This window comes from Neopelma chrysocephalum, unplaced genomic scaffold (assembly GCF_003984885.1).
Source record: "Neopelma chrysocephalum unplaced genomic scaffold, ASM398488v2 Primary Assembly neopelma1_61b, whole genome shotgun sequence".
In the NCBI taxonomy this organism is placed as follows: domain Eukaryota; kingdom Metazoa; phylum Chordata; class Aves; order Passeriformes; family Pipridae; genus Neopelma; species Neopelma chrysocephalum.
The window spans coordinates 10,852,522-10,870,622 of NW_020897717.1; the positions used below are offsets into that span (position 1 = coordinate 10,852,522).

The window sequence follows — 18,101 nt, forward strand, 5'->3', positions numbered from 1 at the left end:
TTCATTTTTTGTAATCATAGAGTGTTGCATAAGACACAAATTCTTTCACTGTGACTCTCTTTGGCTGGAAAGAAGGCAATCCCAATGCTACATGTAGATCAATAGGAGGACTGACAATACTGCATAGTAAATACTTAGACTCCAAGTACCTCTTTTTAATCTCCATGTCCCAATTACACAGCCACTGTCAGAATGCCAGTGACATCAGAAATTAGCATTAATTTAAAGTGAAAATGCTTCAGTGAAACAGCAGCTGCTGAGATAAACTTTGACATCTTAACAGAATAAAAATAAATGAACTATTATTTCACTTCCTTGAGGTATAAACAGAGGAATACACACAGCAATAAGCCTTTGCAGAACAGGAATTGATGTCACCTATGAGGGAATAAATTCATAGGTGACTTGTAGAGTCACCATTATCATTCCATGGTCCTCATCTGAACCATTGATTTAATTCCATATTTCATCCATCGCTGTTTTGTATTCTCTGCATATTCTACCAACATATACATGAACACATACTCGCACAAATGCACTCATCCACATTTAAATAAAGTTAGAAGACTTAACTTAAAAATGTAAAAGTAGGATAATATATTGTTCAAACTTCAGAAGAAAAAAAGGAAAAGGAGGATAGTACTTGAACCTTTATAAATGCCATTGAAACTCTCTCCTGGTCTTTGCACAGAATAGATCACAGGAGCAAAGAAAGCATACCCAGCCATATTTTTGAATGATTTGCTTTCTGCAAGTTTCATTCAGATCCTCAAGGGTATATTTTCAAAGTATTGTGCCAGGTTTTTGCAGTTTTTCAAGTCGTATTTTTCTCTAATGTAATTTCAAATTGGGCCTCATAATTAATGCAATGATTTGAACATTTTGCCTTTTCTGCTGAGCTCAGCATGTACTTCTTTCCTTTAACAAGCAATCACTTTATTATTATTCAATTGATAGATACACATTTGGGGTGGAGATAGCCTAATATTGTGTAAAACTGCAGCTGCACAAGAAAATTGTGTGGCATGGGAGTTCACTGACCAGTGCCAATGAACATACGACCTTCCCATGGCAGACTCCTTCACAATTTTATGGATGTTTCAGGCATGTCTACACCTTCTGATGTTTGCCACTCATGGCAAATTGTGGCAATGCAGGAAGAACAGTGCATAGCTCAGTTTAAAAAAGAACAGCAGGATTTTCATGGAACTGCAGCGGCTTTTTGACACCCCCCCATCTGAAGAAATACCCCAGGCTGAGCTGAAAGACCTTCATGAGCAGGTGCAGATTTGATGGGACACGATGGGCACTTTAGTGTGCAGCCAGTTGTATCATGTATGGTGCATTTGATACAGAAGCTGCAGAAACGTGGGGACAGAGCCTGCCCACCCTCTCCTTCTGTCCATCTCTCAATCACTCCCTGTCAGATAAATCGGAGTTGTGACTATGCTGAGAAGTGTCCACAGCCTGACCTACAGAAGCAGACTCACAAACAGGCTTAGACAAATGTACAACACCTCACATGCGGAGTATAACCCTTGTCTGCCCAGAGAACACTTCAAGTGTCTGCCATTTATGGTAGTTCCAATACTGGATGAGTCACTTCTGTGACTGCTGGCAATGTGGTGAAAATACTGAAGCAGACAAGGCAGCCTAACCAGGTTCACAGAAACAACCTGCTTCAGACTACAGGGTCCATGAGGCACTGCAGCAGTTTCATGAGATAAAGAACAATTTCAAACTGATCCACAGGGGTGTATTTGCTTTTGGTGAAAGACAGCAAACTGAAATCATTTGGCCCAAGCATGTGAAGTCAATTATTTTTGACATTTCTAGGTAGAAGTATTATTTTTAAAAAAAAATCCATGAAAAATAACAGTATTTTGGAGTTTTTTATATCACATCAGATGCATTTGGGTAAAACAGACTTCGGAAGGAAAATTCTGGGTTTTGCCTGCTTCATGTATCACCAGCTTCAAGTGCCCATAAAAGAACTCCTCAACACAGTAATAAAGGTTTAACCATGAAGATTAAAAATATATCAAGGCCTCACTTCTGAATCCTGATAATGAGTGTTCTGTTAGTCTCATCACATACAAGGGTTAAGTTTAAAAATCTAAGATTCAATGGCTTTACTTTTAGGAGCTGGAACAAAAAAAAAAAATCACACGATTCACCTGACAGTCTTAAGATAGGGAACACTGCTATTATTAATGACTAGTGGATAAAATACTTCCCTCATCAGGAGATCACACATACTGAGCAACTGCTCCAGCATTACTGCACAGGAGTTAACTACCTGCTGTATTGTGGACTGCAGGGCTGACATAATTAGAGAGGCAGTATGACACAGTACAGACAGTCTGATAAATGGCATCACGCTTCTGTTGTTGCTACAAACTTCTTAGAGAAATCTTTCAGCACTTTGTTTTTCCCATTACTAAAGCAGGGAGAGCGATCAGGTGTCCTCCACAGGAACACTGTCTTGAACACTGTAGGGAAAGTGTTATAAAACTAAGCATATGTAAGAAATCTTTGTGTTTTGCTTGTCATATGGCGAGAGGATGTGACTCCACAACAACCTTCCCTAGTGTTTCACATTTAATCACATAGCCTGTCCTTTTTTTACTTTCCTCTCATTTCCCCAGTATGGGAAAATGAAATTTACTGGTCTTTAGTTCCCCATATCCCCTTGGAGAAATCTACACTACATTACCTTATCTTCCATTTTTCTAGTACCAAGACCAATTTAAAGGATATTTAACACAGCACAGCAGTTTGACACTTTCATATTTGATCTCCTTTAGAACTCATGAGCAAATACCCAAATATCCCAATAATTTTTTGCTACATTTTATCTATTTTTTCTAAAATCCTTCTCACTAACATGTTAATTTGAGATAATTCCTCCAGCTCATTCACCCACAAACAGCAACTGACACAGAAACCTTCTGAAGTCCCATGATACTGAAAATCAAACCAAAGAATTCACCTAGCTTTTCCCCCACGGCCTTATCTTCTTTGAGTTTTTCTTTACTCCCTGACCAAGGTTTCTGGTTCCCCTAAGGGTGCTTAAAGGGCCCTCTCTTCATGAAGACATGAAGGATTTTCCCTAGATTCTCTAGATTAGGCCACATGTTGTCTTCTGAGACATCAACCTTTGAATTAAGCACTGAAGAGAATTGCTGTATTGCAAGGATAAAGAGAAAGAAGTATTTTAAAGGGGAATGAATTACTTTCCTACACACCACGAGAATTTAATCCACTACACAAACTTTCAGTCAGCGTCCTCATGCATGCAGTACTCAGAGAACTTTCTAAACTATGCAACAAAATACAATACTTCTCTATGGAGTCAGATCCTGAGGTCCTAATAAAAAAAAAATAAAAATAAAAAACAAAACCAAAAACTTGATTTCAATAGCAATCGTTTCTACCTAAACGTGGCCAGTGTGACCATTCCACCTCCCCCCCACAAAAACCCTAAATGCAGGCAAGAAACATAACAAATCAGAACCTGACTTAGAAGTTCAGGATTGGGTCCCATACTGTTTTCTATTTGAAGTTTGGCATTATAAAATAATTATTTCAGGACTGCGACCTTTTGTGCCAAGTTTCAGCCTGAAGCTGAGTTATTAACTGCAAGGGGTAGAAAAGTAAGGTATTTATAATGGCTCTGGCGGTACAACCTTCATTAGAACAGTGTGGATGGAGCTGCTATCAGAAAGACTTCTAAGTTGGTGAGTGAAATTATAATTTCTGTCATGTAGCACCTTGAGGCAAATTTTAAAACAATTATTTGTGAATGCTACAAAGACATTATCCTACAGCATTCTCATCAATAATACAGCCCCCTAAACTGATTCAGAAGAGGGAAAAACGCCATGATTCCAATTAAAGACAATAAACTGCACAGGCTGTATTACATCTCAGGTATCCCATGAGCCTACACTCTAGAAATGCCTTTTTTCTCTCTCTGATGACAGATATGTATTAAAATGTCCTCTTGTCCACACAAAGTGGGGTTTTTTTGAGCAAGTTTTTTCTTTTATGGAGGATAAACAAGCAAAATTCATATTCAGTCCAGCACCTGCCGAAGCTGTCAGCTGTAGTGTTTGTCATATTTCAATCAAAGCTGAATCCAGCCAGTCATTTTTATACTGCACAATCCCTACATACTCGAGGACCAGAATTAATGAATTAGCTATTGATTAAATTCCACTCTAGCAAATCCACCGTGGCAAATAAATGAACTACCCGGGGCACATGTAGGCCACGGCCAGACATGTCCGGGCAATCGATCAGTAGTTAGTATTCTTTTGGGATATAAGAACAGCTGATGATAATATGACATGTAGGAAAAGGCAGTGTAGAAACAGAGTGTGTTTCTGGCTGAGCAGATTATAAAGTAGGAAGGCATTTTTGATCCTTTTGCATTCATGTGTTATGACATATTTAGTCTATATATAATAGCAGAAACATGCATAAGTGTTTGCAGTACAGACAATACAGACAAAGGCATACATAAGTTAAAGCCAAGGGCAAAAGATGAGATCCTGAACTGAGTTCTTATCATCAAACAAGCTTTGACTATATCTGTATGTGTGACAGAAAAATAGCAAGCTTAATTTCACCCTTATACAGAGATAAATCCTGAATTCAAGCAAAATGTAGAAATTATAAACAGCAAACCAAAGTCCTTAAGAGACTAAAGAAACAAGTCCATTCTGCTGGCCATTTCTGAAGGCTCAGATGCTAGATTTTTGTTATTTTTAGAAGTGGAAAATCACAGGAACAATAACATAAACACAGGAAGTTAACTGCTTTATTGTTGGTGTAACTCTGAAAAATCGTTACAAAGTTTAGTTTTACTTTGTCTTTGGAAGATATTAACTCCCAAAGAATCACCGTATAAGTTACCATGTGGCTGCTTCTAAAGACTGCAAATTTGATGCTCCGTTTTACAATTAAGAAGTTTGCCCATGTCTGTGGATGTAGTGGACAGGTAGATTGCAAACAGTGGTTCAAGGAGACATAGATATGCATGCCTTTTAAGATAGTTTACTAATTCTTACTGCTGTGATAGGTGACTTATTTTTACCCAGAATTATTCTTAGTTTCCATTATCAGCATCACATTGCTCCCTGAGCATTAATCTTCCTCTTCTTAACTGACAGCAAAATGTGATAATTTTCATTCCGCTACGCTTCTTCTCTTAACTATTTCTTATTATCACAGCACACTGATACCCAAATGGGTATGTACAACCAACCAAGGGTGAGACTTCTTCAATTGATCTTTTGGCAAAAAAACTTCAAGACCAAAAATAACAACCAGTAAAAATGCTTTCAAAGTGTATACTGAATTCTTTTATGCACCTTTTTCAATTTTGAATGGACAATTTTACATTTTGGTCCCCATTCCAGCTACAAATCTCCTTGATATATAAAAGCCATCTATAGCATAGTACCTTGAGCCAATTACGTGGATAATGGGTGCTGACAGCTGCTTTGGCTCATCTTCCACAGTTGTAATCTGGGTCCCATTGCTTCTCACACAGGCATACACCGTGCAGGCTTCAATCTGATGAAGAAGAACATGAGTTTCATATACTCAGCTGCAGAAACTTTTCAGCTCTGCTACTTGTTTAGACTTTCTCTTCACCTAAGATATAATTCTTTTCTATTTAACAGATTCCATAAAGCCAGGAAAATTCTGCAGCTTTGAGATAAGTATATCTACCAGAGATATACTGCATTGTATCACATTTTCCCATACCATTTTCAAAAGAAGGGTACATGCAGCCCTCTGGCACTAATTGTTGTTTTCTATTAAATTATCACCAACAGAGTTGCAGTGAATTTGTTTTTCTGCATGTATATGTAGACCCTGCTACACAACACTAAAAAAACTGTACTTTGATTTGGGGCCTTCTGTAAGTTTTCTACCATATATCCTGACACAAAAATAAGGATAATTTTCCCTTAATATTTTCTATTCCTTCATGCCTATTCTGGAAATTAAAACTGAAAAATGTAAATAGGAATCATAAAATTTGTTAGGAAAAAATGCTACAGAAATACAAACTTATTACTGCAGTTCTTGGGGTTAAACTAAGCAAAGGCAACGTGAAATAGGTAGTGAAGGATTGTAACACTGTTTCTGTATTGTCAACAGGGAAGTTACTCAAAATAAAAAAAGCAGGAAAATGAAAGATAAAACGGTAAGATTACCAGTGAGATGCACGTGAATCCCAGATAATATTGTTTTCAGAAAAAGTAAAAAAATAATCATAACAAAAAAAAAACAAGGCATCTTATTTTGGTTTTACCTATCCCACTGATGCAAATATAAGTCCAGTGTAAATACTAGCAAAGCAGAAGAGAATAATTAACATCTCCAGCAACAGAAGGTGGCCACGGTAAATTAATATAGAGGGTCTATAAGTGAGGCAGTACACTGAATTTGCATTGTTATTGAGAAAAGACAAATGTGTTTCCAAGTGGCATTCAGAAAGTCATATGTGTATTCATGGGTGGAGGTTTGCTGCTTCAGAGGGGCTGGAACATGGAAATCTGTTACGGTATGCCTGCCTGTGATGTTTATTTATGGCATGTAGTAACTGGATGCAAATTTTCAGAATGAAGTATGCATGGTACTACTAAGTTCGTCTCATATATAATAATGCAAACCAAACCTTAATGAAATAGACAGGAATAGTTACAATTAAGAGTCAAACTGCATTTCTTGAACATATTAATAGAACTTCAGGATAGAAAGATATTATTTCTTCTTTTTTATTATTTTTCTGCACACAGTATTTTGCTTTTCAGTAGATATTTGCCTAGAGAAGTAAAGATAGAGAGAGGAAAAAGCCATGTAAAATTAGCAGTATAAAAAGTACTACGATGATTTCAGAGATCAGCTCTGACTCCTCCTCAGAAGGAAAAAGAAAAAAAATGATACAATGATGTCAAATGCAACATCATTATTTCACTGTACAGATATATTATGCACGCCTGATGTTTCTAAAACAACTGCAATTTTTTTTTAAAGAGTAGGAGTAGAATCTTTGCCTCTTTGCAATATATTTTGGGGCTTTGCTAATGTTTAAGCTCAGAGCATTTAGGGGGAAGTAAATGGAGTTTTGATGATTTGAAAACTAGATAATGGAAATTTGTGTTGTGAAAAGTCTACACAGACCAAAATACGCTGAAAATAAATTTATACCTTGTATGTATATGCACACAAAGATCAGTGCAAACATATGTCCATGCATGTAAAGAAATTCATGAAACAATATTCTGCTTGGAAATCCAAATACTTTAAGTAAAATTAAAGTGTATTACACAACCCAGAAAATATATTCTAACCTGTATATCATAGACAGTGAATGGAGACAAATCTGCTAAAAGAAAGGATGCCGGCTCGTTCATTCCAGTCTTGTACTGCTTATTATTTACATAGACAGAGTACCCTGTGACAACACCATTCGGGTTTGAAGGCGATGTCCAGATGACACGTACAGCTGTACTGTTGATGATGACAACCTCTGGAGGGAACATGCCCTCAGGCTCTAGAAATAAAGGAAGAAACTGAATAAACTCCAGCTGTCTCTGCAAAAGCACTTGTTTAACCAAATGCAGATTAGTATTTAGGTTTAGCAAAGGGTTCACTGCTTATCTGCTTTCCTCTGATGAAGTTATCACAGTCTGTAGTCTTCTGTAAATTGGCTTATTATACTCTCAGTTAGAAATCATGAGAGCTGATGGTAAAATGCTTTATACCAGCAGCATAGTGTCAATCATCAGTAGTATGTGGCCAGTGAGATATGATGATAAATTATTCACCCATCTGCACTGCCAACATGCAAATATTATTTTTATGTCTCCACAATCTCAATTCTTAAAAAAAAAAAAGACAAAAAATAGAGAATTTTAAATAAAAACCTGAGACCAAAATACCTTATGTCTGGTGGAACGTGACATTATCAGCCTTATAGCTGAAGCAATATGAAGCAATATGCAATATTGTCATTATGTAAATGGTTTTGAATGTTGATTACTATAGGTAATGATGAAGTCTAACACTTATTTAAAAAAAAAAGAAAAAAACCAACACCTTCCTCAGCGTTAAATTACATAATTATCTAAGCATGTCAGAAATAACCATGCAAAGACCTATTTTTATCATAAGAACCCATCTTTGCCAGTTGAAAAATTGTCCTTATGATCAATTCTATTTTATAAACAAAAGGTGCTGACCTTTGGCATGAGAAAGGAAATGGAATCCTCCCTTAAAGTGCTTTGCTAATGACCTGGAACACTTGCTTCTGAGGTAATGATATTATAATGTTTATAATGAGACTTTATAAAGCAAAAAGATTAGAAAGACCATTCTAAACACATTTCAGATGCATAATTTTTTTATTATTATTTTATCCTCAACCTCTACCCCCAGCCCTGTACTTGCCCACTGGCACAGAAATGACTCAAAGAATTTTCTTAGAGGCTGAACTTATACCTAGAGTTTCTAGTGACTCAGGAAAGGCTCTGTGCATGACTGTCATGTCAAAATCATGTTGCTTCACAGAGCAAATCTTTTAAAAAACCCATTAATTGTTTCTAAATTCCACCATTTATTGATATGAACTCAGTTCCAAACTTAGTGCACACATATAGGAATATGCAGGAGAAGATGAGAACAAACTGGGTTAATATCTGCTATTAGAGCTTTTCCTTCTGTCTCAGTGGGACCGTTTATTGATCTACCACATGATGACAACCAGCACTTAAGCATTTTAGCGTTTTAGACCTTTTTCCCTTTATACCGGAAATTTTATAATGGAAGGATGACTGATCTCAACCCTAACAAAAATCAATCAATTTCATTCTTGGATTTTAAGCCAAGCTGCATTCACTGCTAACCAACCTCCATCTGAGGTAGTCACATGCACAACTTCACTGTTGATGCTGTGGACTCCATTAAAAACTTGAGAAAATATCTGATACTCTGTGTTGGGCTGCAAATCACCTATGACTATAGAGTTTACATCAGCCTGGATCCTTAGAGATCTTCTCTCGTCAGTAGAATTCAAGAAGAGGGTATAATACACAACATCTCCTTGCAAATCCTGTAGTGCTAAGAAAAGAAAGGAAAAACATTGGAACATCAACTGGGAAACATTCAGTCAGCAAGTTTCTTATCAACATCTACTGTGAAGAGTAAAACAAATTTTATGCACATCCTTTTATTTAAAAAAAAAGGAAAGATTCCATCAAGTGCCTTCAATTTCACCCTTGTAAGCAGTGATGCAAACTGCTCTTCCTAATTTGTCAGTTGTTAAGGGTCCATCATCCTATCCAACACTACAGAAAGCTTTCTTTCTTTAGGCATCCCCATGATGACAATGGAATCTGTGAAGTAAACAAATTAATAGGTGAAACCCAATGCAAGCAGTGGCGTGCAGGCCTTGCAGCTTGTTGTTGCAAAAGGATGCCTTTCACCCAGATCAAAGGAAGAGAGCAAATCAGATTGCTTCATGGAACTCGTGTAAGATGGAAATCTCAAAGATCTTTTCCCTTTTTGCCCCTTCTCTTCAAACAACACTCCCCCACCCCACCTCGCTCCTGTGTTAATCCTTGAGCCATGAATAAGGGACCAGTGCCTATGCCTTAAATTCTAGTGATATTCAACTTTACACAGATTGCCTTTTGGCCTTAATGAAAATGAAAAGCTGTGTTATTATTTTAGAACAAACATGATCATATCACCTACATGTAAAGCTGTAATACACTCAGAAGCATTATATATACAAGGGAAAAAAACAAATTCTCACATTTCTTCCTAAAATGTGTTTTACCCAGCACTAACTTCCTCAGAGAAAGGAAGAAAAAAACAATGTAATTTTCTGGCTACACAGGGAAGGACATTCACTGATCTGAGCTGATGGATAAGCAACAAATACAGGCAAGTCTTCCCCATTTTAGCAACTGAGATGTCATCTGTTACCTTATCTGTCATTTGTCAAACAGTTTAAGTTCAGATCTGATCAAATGCAACTGCTTTTCCAGTGAGCATCGAGATGAAAAGAATAATTATGACAAAAATTTTAAGCACTACCACATATTGGTTTAGATGACACACTGTACCACTGAACAGGACTCAGCTCACTGGGAAACAGCATTGATAAAAGCCAAAAGCATATTTTCAGATTCGATAATACACAGTTTTGTCATTGAAATTCTTAATCAAGAATGACATGCTATTTTTAAGTGGTACAGCTACAAGTTTTAAATCCTTAGAAGTTAGAAATCTCCAGCAGGGAAAAGAAAGATAGCAGGGTAACTTATGCTAAGGGCTCCCAAGTTCCCAAAGAAAATATAAAAATAATTTGAAAACTAATATTATGACAAAAATGAAACATGGATATACAGATAGTTTATACGCTTATTGCAACATAAGAAGTCATAAAATATGATAAGGTTTTCAAATAGTGAAAGGCCTTGTCTTGGTGTTAAACTTCTGCATTTACAAACATATATGGATGAAATTTCTAAGGTATGAATGAAAATAAAACCAGATTGCATTACCTACATCTAGAAGGTCAGGGGTTTAGATTACTAAGGTAATGAAACTTCAGTGAGCTGCTTCAGATCTATTACATTTGTCAGTTTTTATAAGCATTGCTTACTTCAGGCATGCAATTATAAAATAAAGAGACTACATTTGTTGCAATTCAGCACCCAGTCCTTACAAAATCATTTGCATGTAAGTCATGAAGAAATTCCCTACCGCTGTATTAGCAAACCAACTAGAGAAATTGGCTAAATTCATTTTAAGAAGCAGAGCAAAAAGAAAGACAAAGGGGATCCTCACATCGTGAAGGAATGTATATGTAAATTTTTATACAAAGAGATGAAATAGACCACAAAGACTACAGGATTTTTGTGTAGTACTGCTTTATAGATGTCTCATGAGTTTGCATTAACTATTTCTTCACTTTCACTATTCTCGTTCCACAGAAAGAGCATATAATAAATATGAACAAGACTGAGAAACAGCAAAATGTGCACTTTTTTCCCCCCTATTTCTTTCCTCTCTTTTCAAGGACATTTAGGAATATTATAAATCAAGACAAGGACTGTGTTTCCTGTGAGAGCAAGGCAGACCAATATAAGTGATGGCAGGTTAACATCTAGTTACTGGAATAAATACTAAGCACACTTACTTGGTTTTGACCATTCGACTTCTACAGCAGTATGATTAACAGCACGTGCAATGAGGACACTTCCTTTCTCTGGTAATCCTGCTAATGTAGTAGCTACCACTTCTTCACTTGGTGTATATCCTACCTCGTTGTGCACTATGAGCTTGTACTCGTATGTTGTGTACCTAAGACATTTTAAAAATAATGAAGTGGAATGAAAAATGCAGACATAGAAAATATTTGCTGTACACCTTCTGCCTGTGCCAAAGTTTTGTGGTTAGTTCTCCTCCTGTAACAAAATTCAGCTGCATGATGTGCACCAATGAAGACTTTATAAGAGGCATCTATTTTTTGCAAATAAGTCAGCACGATTAACACGGTAACGAAAATAAAACACATTATTTCACTTCTTCATAGTTGTAGCTTCTGAGGTGTTGAGAGATTATAGCTCAATTCAATATGTAATTACAGCAGTGGCAACCTGCCAAAATTTGGATCAGAATTTAATCAAATGAGGCTTTTTTTCTCTTTTGGGAAACCCATTGATTTTTAACTTGCAGAGTCTCATTTGTAAAAGAGATTCTCCACACAGTCAGGACTCTTCTACTACAAAAGCATCCAAAAAAAGCTCCTAGGAGTTCAAACTCATTTAATAAAGTAATTTCTTCAGAACTGTGTATATTCCACTTACATAGATTTATGAAATCCTACATGTGTATTTAGTAAACCAAGTAAGTGACTGACACTTCATCATTATATCAAAGGCATATTAATGTATTTTAAGTCGGATTTCATAATCTCAAATATAATTTCCTCATAAAAAGCCTCACACAAAACTACACAAGAACAGAAACTCAGGATCATCTTCACATTTTCACTGAAGCTGCAACACGTTGGGATAAATGTCTACAAATGCAATAAAGGAACATACAGTTAATGCCTAACATTTAGAGGTTTTAGTACAAAAAGTCACTCACAGTGTATATTTAATTAATTTTACTTTTTAATATTTACTTTTTTTTAGACACTTTACTAAACACTCCAATTTTCAAAAGAGCTGAGCTTTAACATTCCCACGAGAAGAAAGCAAATTAATGGGAACTCACTAGCTCCACCTTTAACTATAAGCATTGAGGAACAGCGACAATATACATAACACATTTTATTTCTCTCTTTGCAACTCTCTTTGCAAGTGTATTATTTCCTTGGACACTGTAGCACACATGTAATAAAAAATGACTGCAAAAACATAGCTGCAGGTTGCAGAACTCTCCCCAAAAGAAGTGTTCAGGTGTGTCCAGGTGTGTCCAAGGGCTAGGTACACTTTTCTGGCCATAGCTCATTCAACCCAAAACATCACCGTGCCTAATGACTGGTCACTTGGATCCTGTTAGAATGTATTGCCCCCTCTGAACTGGTAACATAACTGTCTATGCCACTGAAATGAGCCAAACTAAAACCAAAGGAAACTCTATGTAGAATTTCAAACATGGTTGAAAGAAAGAAATGGACACTTTGGCAGGACTGATACAAAAACAGCTCCACGATCAGTTATTGCAACAGATGGAAATGAGAAGTGACTTTCAGCAAGTAGGCAATGACAAGCCAGAGGCAGTAGTCCTTGGTTTGGTTCAGTCTATACAATGGCAGGAGCAGAGGTCACATTCTCCTGGTTCGCGTTGTGCTCAGGAGGGACACACACACAATTTTTACAGAAGTAAGAGGCAAGTTCAGATATTTGAGGGACAAAGATATACACTTCTCAAAGCACGCCAGCACACAAGCACAGAGAACACTCATCCCGAAACCATCCATGAGGGTTTTCCCAAGACTTCACCTCCGAGAAACCCAATGCATAATTCATGTTTAATCTTCTATTACAATGTCTTGATGTGTTTGTTTGCCTTAAAGAACAGCAGCCTTGACTTCAAGAGGCAGAAACTAAGGTTGGCCAAGAGAAAATGTCTTGCTCTACACTACACAGTAAGCACTGCTACATACTGAGGAACAGAACACTGACTCCATTTCTCCACTCTCAACACTCTGCATTTAACTGTGACGAAGTTAACACAACAAAAGCAGGTAAAAAAAGAAACATTGCTGAAACCAAGTTGCAAATGTCTCCCATCTAGGACTTCTCAAACATCCATTCCGCCTGTGCTCTGACTTTGCCAACACACAAATCTAGAGTACACGTACACAAAAATTTAAATGGTTTGATTGCATGAGCATATCAATGCTAAAATTTCACAAGATTTTTATTTTCATTTGTTTTTCAGAGCAAAACAATATATGAGTCAAGAATGACAGACTAAGTCCCTGCATATTAGAATGATTAATACCGAAGATGATGACAAAAAATATTTCATTACATAATTAATATGTTCACTACATAAAGACACTAGAAACACTTTGAACTATTAAACATACACTATACAAAATGCCAGCATTTGTTTTTATAGTTTTTGTAATCTCACCTGCTAAGACCCTTATCTTCATAAAACCACTGAGTTCCTGAGTAAATATTGTGCCACAGATTTAAATCTTCAGGGGGATTTGATGCAAGTGGTTGCTGGATTTTACGTCTCAGGAGCTCATATCTAACACAAAAGACAAGCAGAACACCAGGATTATCTCAACTAATGTTATTACACAAAAAAAAAAAAAAGCCAACCAGTTTTTTTAAAGCAACACATTATTTTGTTTTTACAGCTGTAAACTTTCTGAGATAAACATTCTTTTTAATGTTTCATGATTTAAAACATTCAATTACTTAAAAAAACCCAAACCCTACTTTGAAAATGGAAAATGAAGCACTTCCATTTGAAAAAAATTAGTTTATTTAATGATTTACAGATTTTAATCTTTGTGGAAATGTTACGAAGATCAAGTCCAAACAGCCCTATAACAGTATCTTATGCAGACTTGCATGATATTCACAGGTTATTCCAGAATATGAAATGATCAGGTATCTTTCTTGCAGATGTACTGCAACATACAGCATTGCAATTACTATTTTACTAGTAGTAGCAACTTAAGTGTGCCTTTGTATTTAATGTGCTTTTGCAAATAACCACAGTGCAAATTATGGGTGAAAACAGGCACAGAATGAGTTAACTGTTCGGTCCATCCATAGGCCTTAGCAAGGCACCTTTGTATTTGGGTAGACATTCATGATATGAGAAAGAACCCTGAAAGACCAAACTATTTCATCCTGGTTTTAATTGCTATCTGAAGCTCTATTCCTGTCTCTGTTCCAAACAGCAGGTCAGCCAAAGCCCATCTTTCATCAGGTCAGCCATGAGACTGCCTGATTTAGAAAAGATGCTTTTCACCAAGGCTGCATCACACACTCTTCATCATCTTTTGCACAAAACCTTTATGGAATTTAACTAAAATTAAACCACTTAATGTCTACACAAACTAAAGGGCATAGATAGTATTATAGTTTGCATTTCCTAATCATTCTAGCAAATTACATAGGAAACTACACTCTAAAGGAAACAAAATTAGATATATTTGTTAAAAATCTTTAAGATTATTATTCTTTATTGCATTTCACAGGACATTTTAATTTTTTTTGTTCTGTTTGATAGCGGTGTTTTATTTGTAAGGCATCACATGTTTGTACCCTTCCTACCAGCTATAGAACCAGTCTGGATTTGCTTTCAATGGTAAGATGCAGTTTTATTGTTAATCAAACTATTAATCAAACTATTGTTACAACAATGCCCAGCAAATTAGGGTCATATGCATATATGTATTCACTTAAATACACAACTTGATTCTCTGAAGTGCTGAGCTGCTGTGCTTCATCCTGTCCCTGCCCCCCATTTTGGAAAGGTGCTACTGTTAAATTCTAGACAAAAGTATGTGGATACTCAGGCAGATCTTAAAGGCTGTCATTTCAAGTGTGTATGTGTGAAAATGTTTCCCTGTTTAAGTATTCTGCAGAATACCTCAGTGTGAGTCAGCACTCTGCTGATGATCACGCTGATCAATGGCTTCATGTGTAATTTGACACTTTTTAATGTTAAGATCATCTCCAGTTTGGAGAGGAAATGTCAGACAATACCATTCCAGATTTGAAACCCTGAATTAAGAGGTATTTAACAGGTACTGCATACAGTGATCTTGTATTGCTTCAAAACCAGAAATCAACTGAGATGCTCTTTTACAAGAAATCTGAGGCTTCCTGTGCTCCATGGCAGGTAGGATGTACGTGTGCAACTTCCAGCAACTTTCAGCCTTGAGTTTAGGGAATAATCCTCAACAGGTACAAGCAAGCATTGTGCCACTTAGTGATGCCAAACCAAATTATTGCAGAAATTGGGATTATAACTTTAGAAATTAAACAGTAAAAACTAATTAAACTCAAACTCTGTCAAAAAAATCAGATAACTTTATAACAAGAATACCTCTCACATGAGTGGTTCATCAGTGTCAACCCAAAGACAGATCATTACAGTTTTATAGGAAACAATCCTGGCATATTCTGTCCATTATATTTCATAGAAAAGTCATGAAAAACATCAAATCTTTTTGAATGCTGAGTGCTGATCATGTGTAAATCACCCCCACTGGCAGCTGCTGCTGCTACTCTGCTTGCTGCAGACTTCTTGTTCCATCATGCTGTACAGAGCAGCTGCTTCAGTGGTTGTTCTTGTTGAGGGCAGCATGGCACACCATGAAAGAAATGAAATCTGCAGATGTAGGTCGTGCTGATTTACTTCAATAATCTATGGTAAAATGGTCATGTTGTTAACCCCGGAATAACAGGGACTGCTTTTCTGAAACTTCAAATTTTACTGTAGAACAATCAGCGTTTCATTCAGTTGTACTGTGCTCTAATTAAGCCTGAAGAAAAAGTCAAGCTACTGTGCTGTAATAACATACGCAACTGAAACGGCATTACATGATAATTATTGAACCCATCAGTGCACCTAGAAGAGAGCTAGCAACCAGAACATATGGAGAGAGCTATAATTCCATGCACAGTGTTTCATGATACGTTAAAGCACTAGAAGGAAAGATTTGACATCTTTTATTGGGTATATATAAAGATATATTTGTCTTTATAAACATTTATGCACTCAAATCCATATTTTTTTAATGTATATCTACACACACGCACTCAGTAATCAACATTTAAATAAAGATCCCCATTCCAACATTGCAGAAAAATCTCAGAGATTACTTTCTTTGGTTCCTGTGGTGAAATCCAGCCTGCTATATCCAGCACTTATTTGCATTTCCTATTTTGGCTATGCACCCTAAATTCTAGCATTTTAACTTCCATTTTTCTCATGCACAGTCTCATTTATAACTTATTCATCACTTAAGTTTTGAAGATTATTTTATGTCATCACACTTCCAAATGGTCACTTTCTTTTAATGTGGAATAACCCACATAGAGTATTGAGAATATTGGATTTGTTAGTTACTCATATTTACAGAGATCTCATATTTTCCTCATCATTTTGTCAGTGGAACTTGTTGCCTGAACCCATCACCAAAAAGTAGCTGATGCTGCAGCCCAAATCAATTATGACTTTGCAAATATCCTGTGCTTACTACTGGCTTTTCAAACAGCACTGATCTGAAGGACCAGAGCCTTCCAGCACAGACAACACACTTGCTCTTAATAATCCTGGCTCTTTGCTGAGCCCTAAAGAGAAACTTCAAAAAGTCAGAAATCAAGAGATCACAACACAAAGCTTGCATCACTCAGAATTTTCTGAATTAGATTTAGGCATGGAGAAGACAACTGCTATCTCAGCTGCAGCTTACCTCAGATAAGGACCATTTGGCCTTAGTGGTGGTTGCCAAGAAATGGCTATAAAGGACTCACTGATTGGAGTCACAGACAATGGACTAACACTCTGAGGAATGGTGGAAGGTGTCGTCACTCTCGTAGGCAAACTCTCCGTGCAGCCTCCTAGAAAGCCATCACCTCCAGTGCAAGCTATTACAGTGACAGAGTAGTTTGTATAGGGTATAAGATTAGTCACCAAATGACTTAACCTTGAGGAAGGGTTCCCAGTAATGACAATTCGTGGATCAGGCATGCGAATCTCATAATTAAGGATTTCTCCATTCTGTATCAGAGGAGGTTTCCATGAGACCTGAAGGAGGAGGGGGGAAAAAAATAACAGATTTCAGAAATACAGACACAACATGCCACAGATGAACACAAGTGGGATTTGAAGATGTTCTTTTCCTTCTTCATCAAACAGACTTTTATTTTTAAATGTACATCAGTTAGAAATCTAATCTCCCTTAATTTTAGTGAGGTTTGTAGTAACAGTTGTAGCCATTGAAAAATCTACTATTTTGCTTCACCAGTAAAATGTGAATGCTCCATGTCACTCAAAATTCCATTACATGTTCAGATGCATTAGCAAAAGTACACTAATTATTATAGGTATCACTGTCACTTACTTTCTTAAGGTGTATTACCTGGTGTGCTCATCTGTTAGTGGCAGAGTAAAACCAAATCTTATTTTGTGTTTACACAATATTCAGAAATATGTAACTGCATTAGCTCCTATAAGAAAACAGATTTTCCTGCACTCTTTATATGAGGAAATATGCAGGTTTTCCCTTTTATTTTTCATTAACAAATTACACTGGTAAGTATCAGACAAAGAATAGGCACAATTTTCCATTTTAAAAACTATAAAATTATACTGAGAAAACTTTATCACAAAAAGATTGAAAATTGCATACAGAATTAATGTTTTTTATATATTTATATATATACATACACACACACACACACATATATATACATATGCATACTGCTACTTTCACTGTGGTTTTACTTCTACTAAACTGAGGTTGGGTGGGGGTTTTTTTAAGTTTTTCTTTTTTTTTTTTCTTTTAAAGTACA

At 36.4% G+C, this 18,101-nt stretch overlaps 1 protein-coding gene across 8 annotated transcripts in view; it reads right to left on the bottom strand.

Moving 5' to 3' along the window:
- Nucleotides 1-18,101, bottom strand: part of USH2A (usherin) — a 379,012-nt gene that overhangs the window by 100,402 nt on the left and 260,509 nt on the right. For all 8 annotated transcript variants that reach the window (XM_027681679.1, XM_027681684.1, XM_027681681.1 and 5 more), the window contains 6 exons: nucleotides 17,000-17,334; nucleotides 13,687-13,809; nucleotides 11,231-11,394; nucleotides 8,932-9,141; nucleotides 7,374-7,576; nucleotides 5,471-5,583 (listed from right to left, as the gene is read on the bottom strand). In XM_027681679.1, the coding sequence (XP_027537480.1) occupies nucleotides 5,471-5,583; nucleotides 7,374-7,576; nucleotides 8,932-9,141; nucleotides 11,231-11,394; nucleotides 13,687-13,809; nucleotides 17,000-17,334 (1,148 nt within the window). The remainder of the gene's footprint in view (nucleotides 1-5,470; nucleotides 5,584-7,373; nucleotides 7,577-8,931; nucleotides 9,142-11,230; nucleotides 11,395-13,686; nucleotides 13,810-16,999; nucleotides 17,335-18,101) is intronic.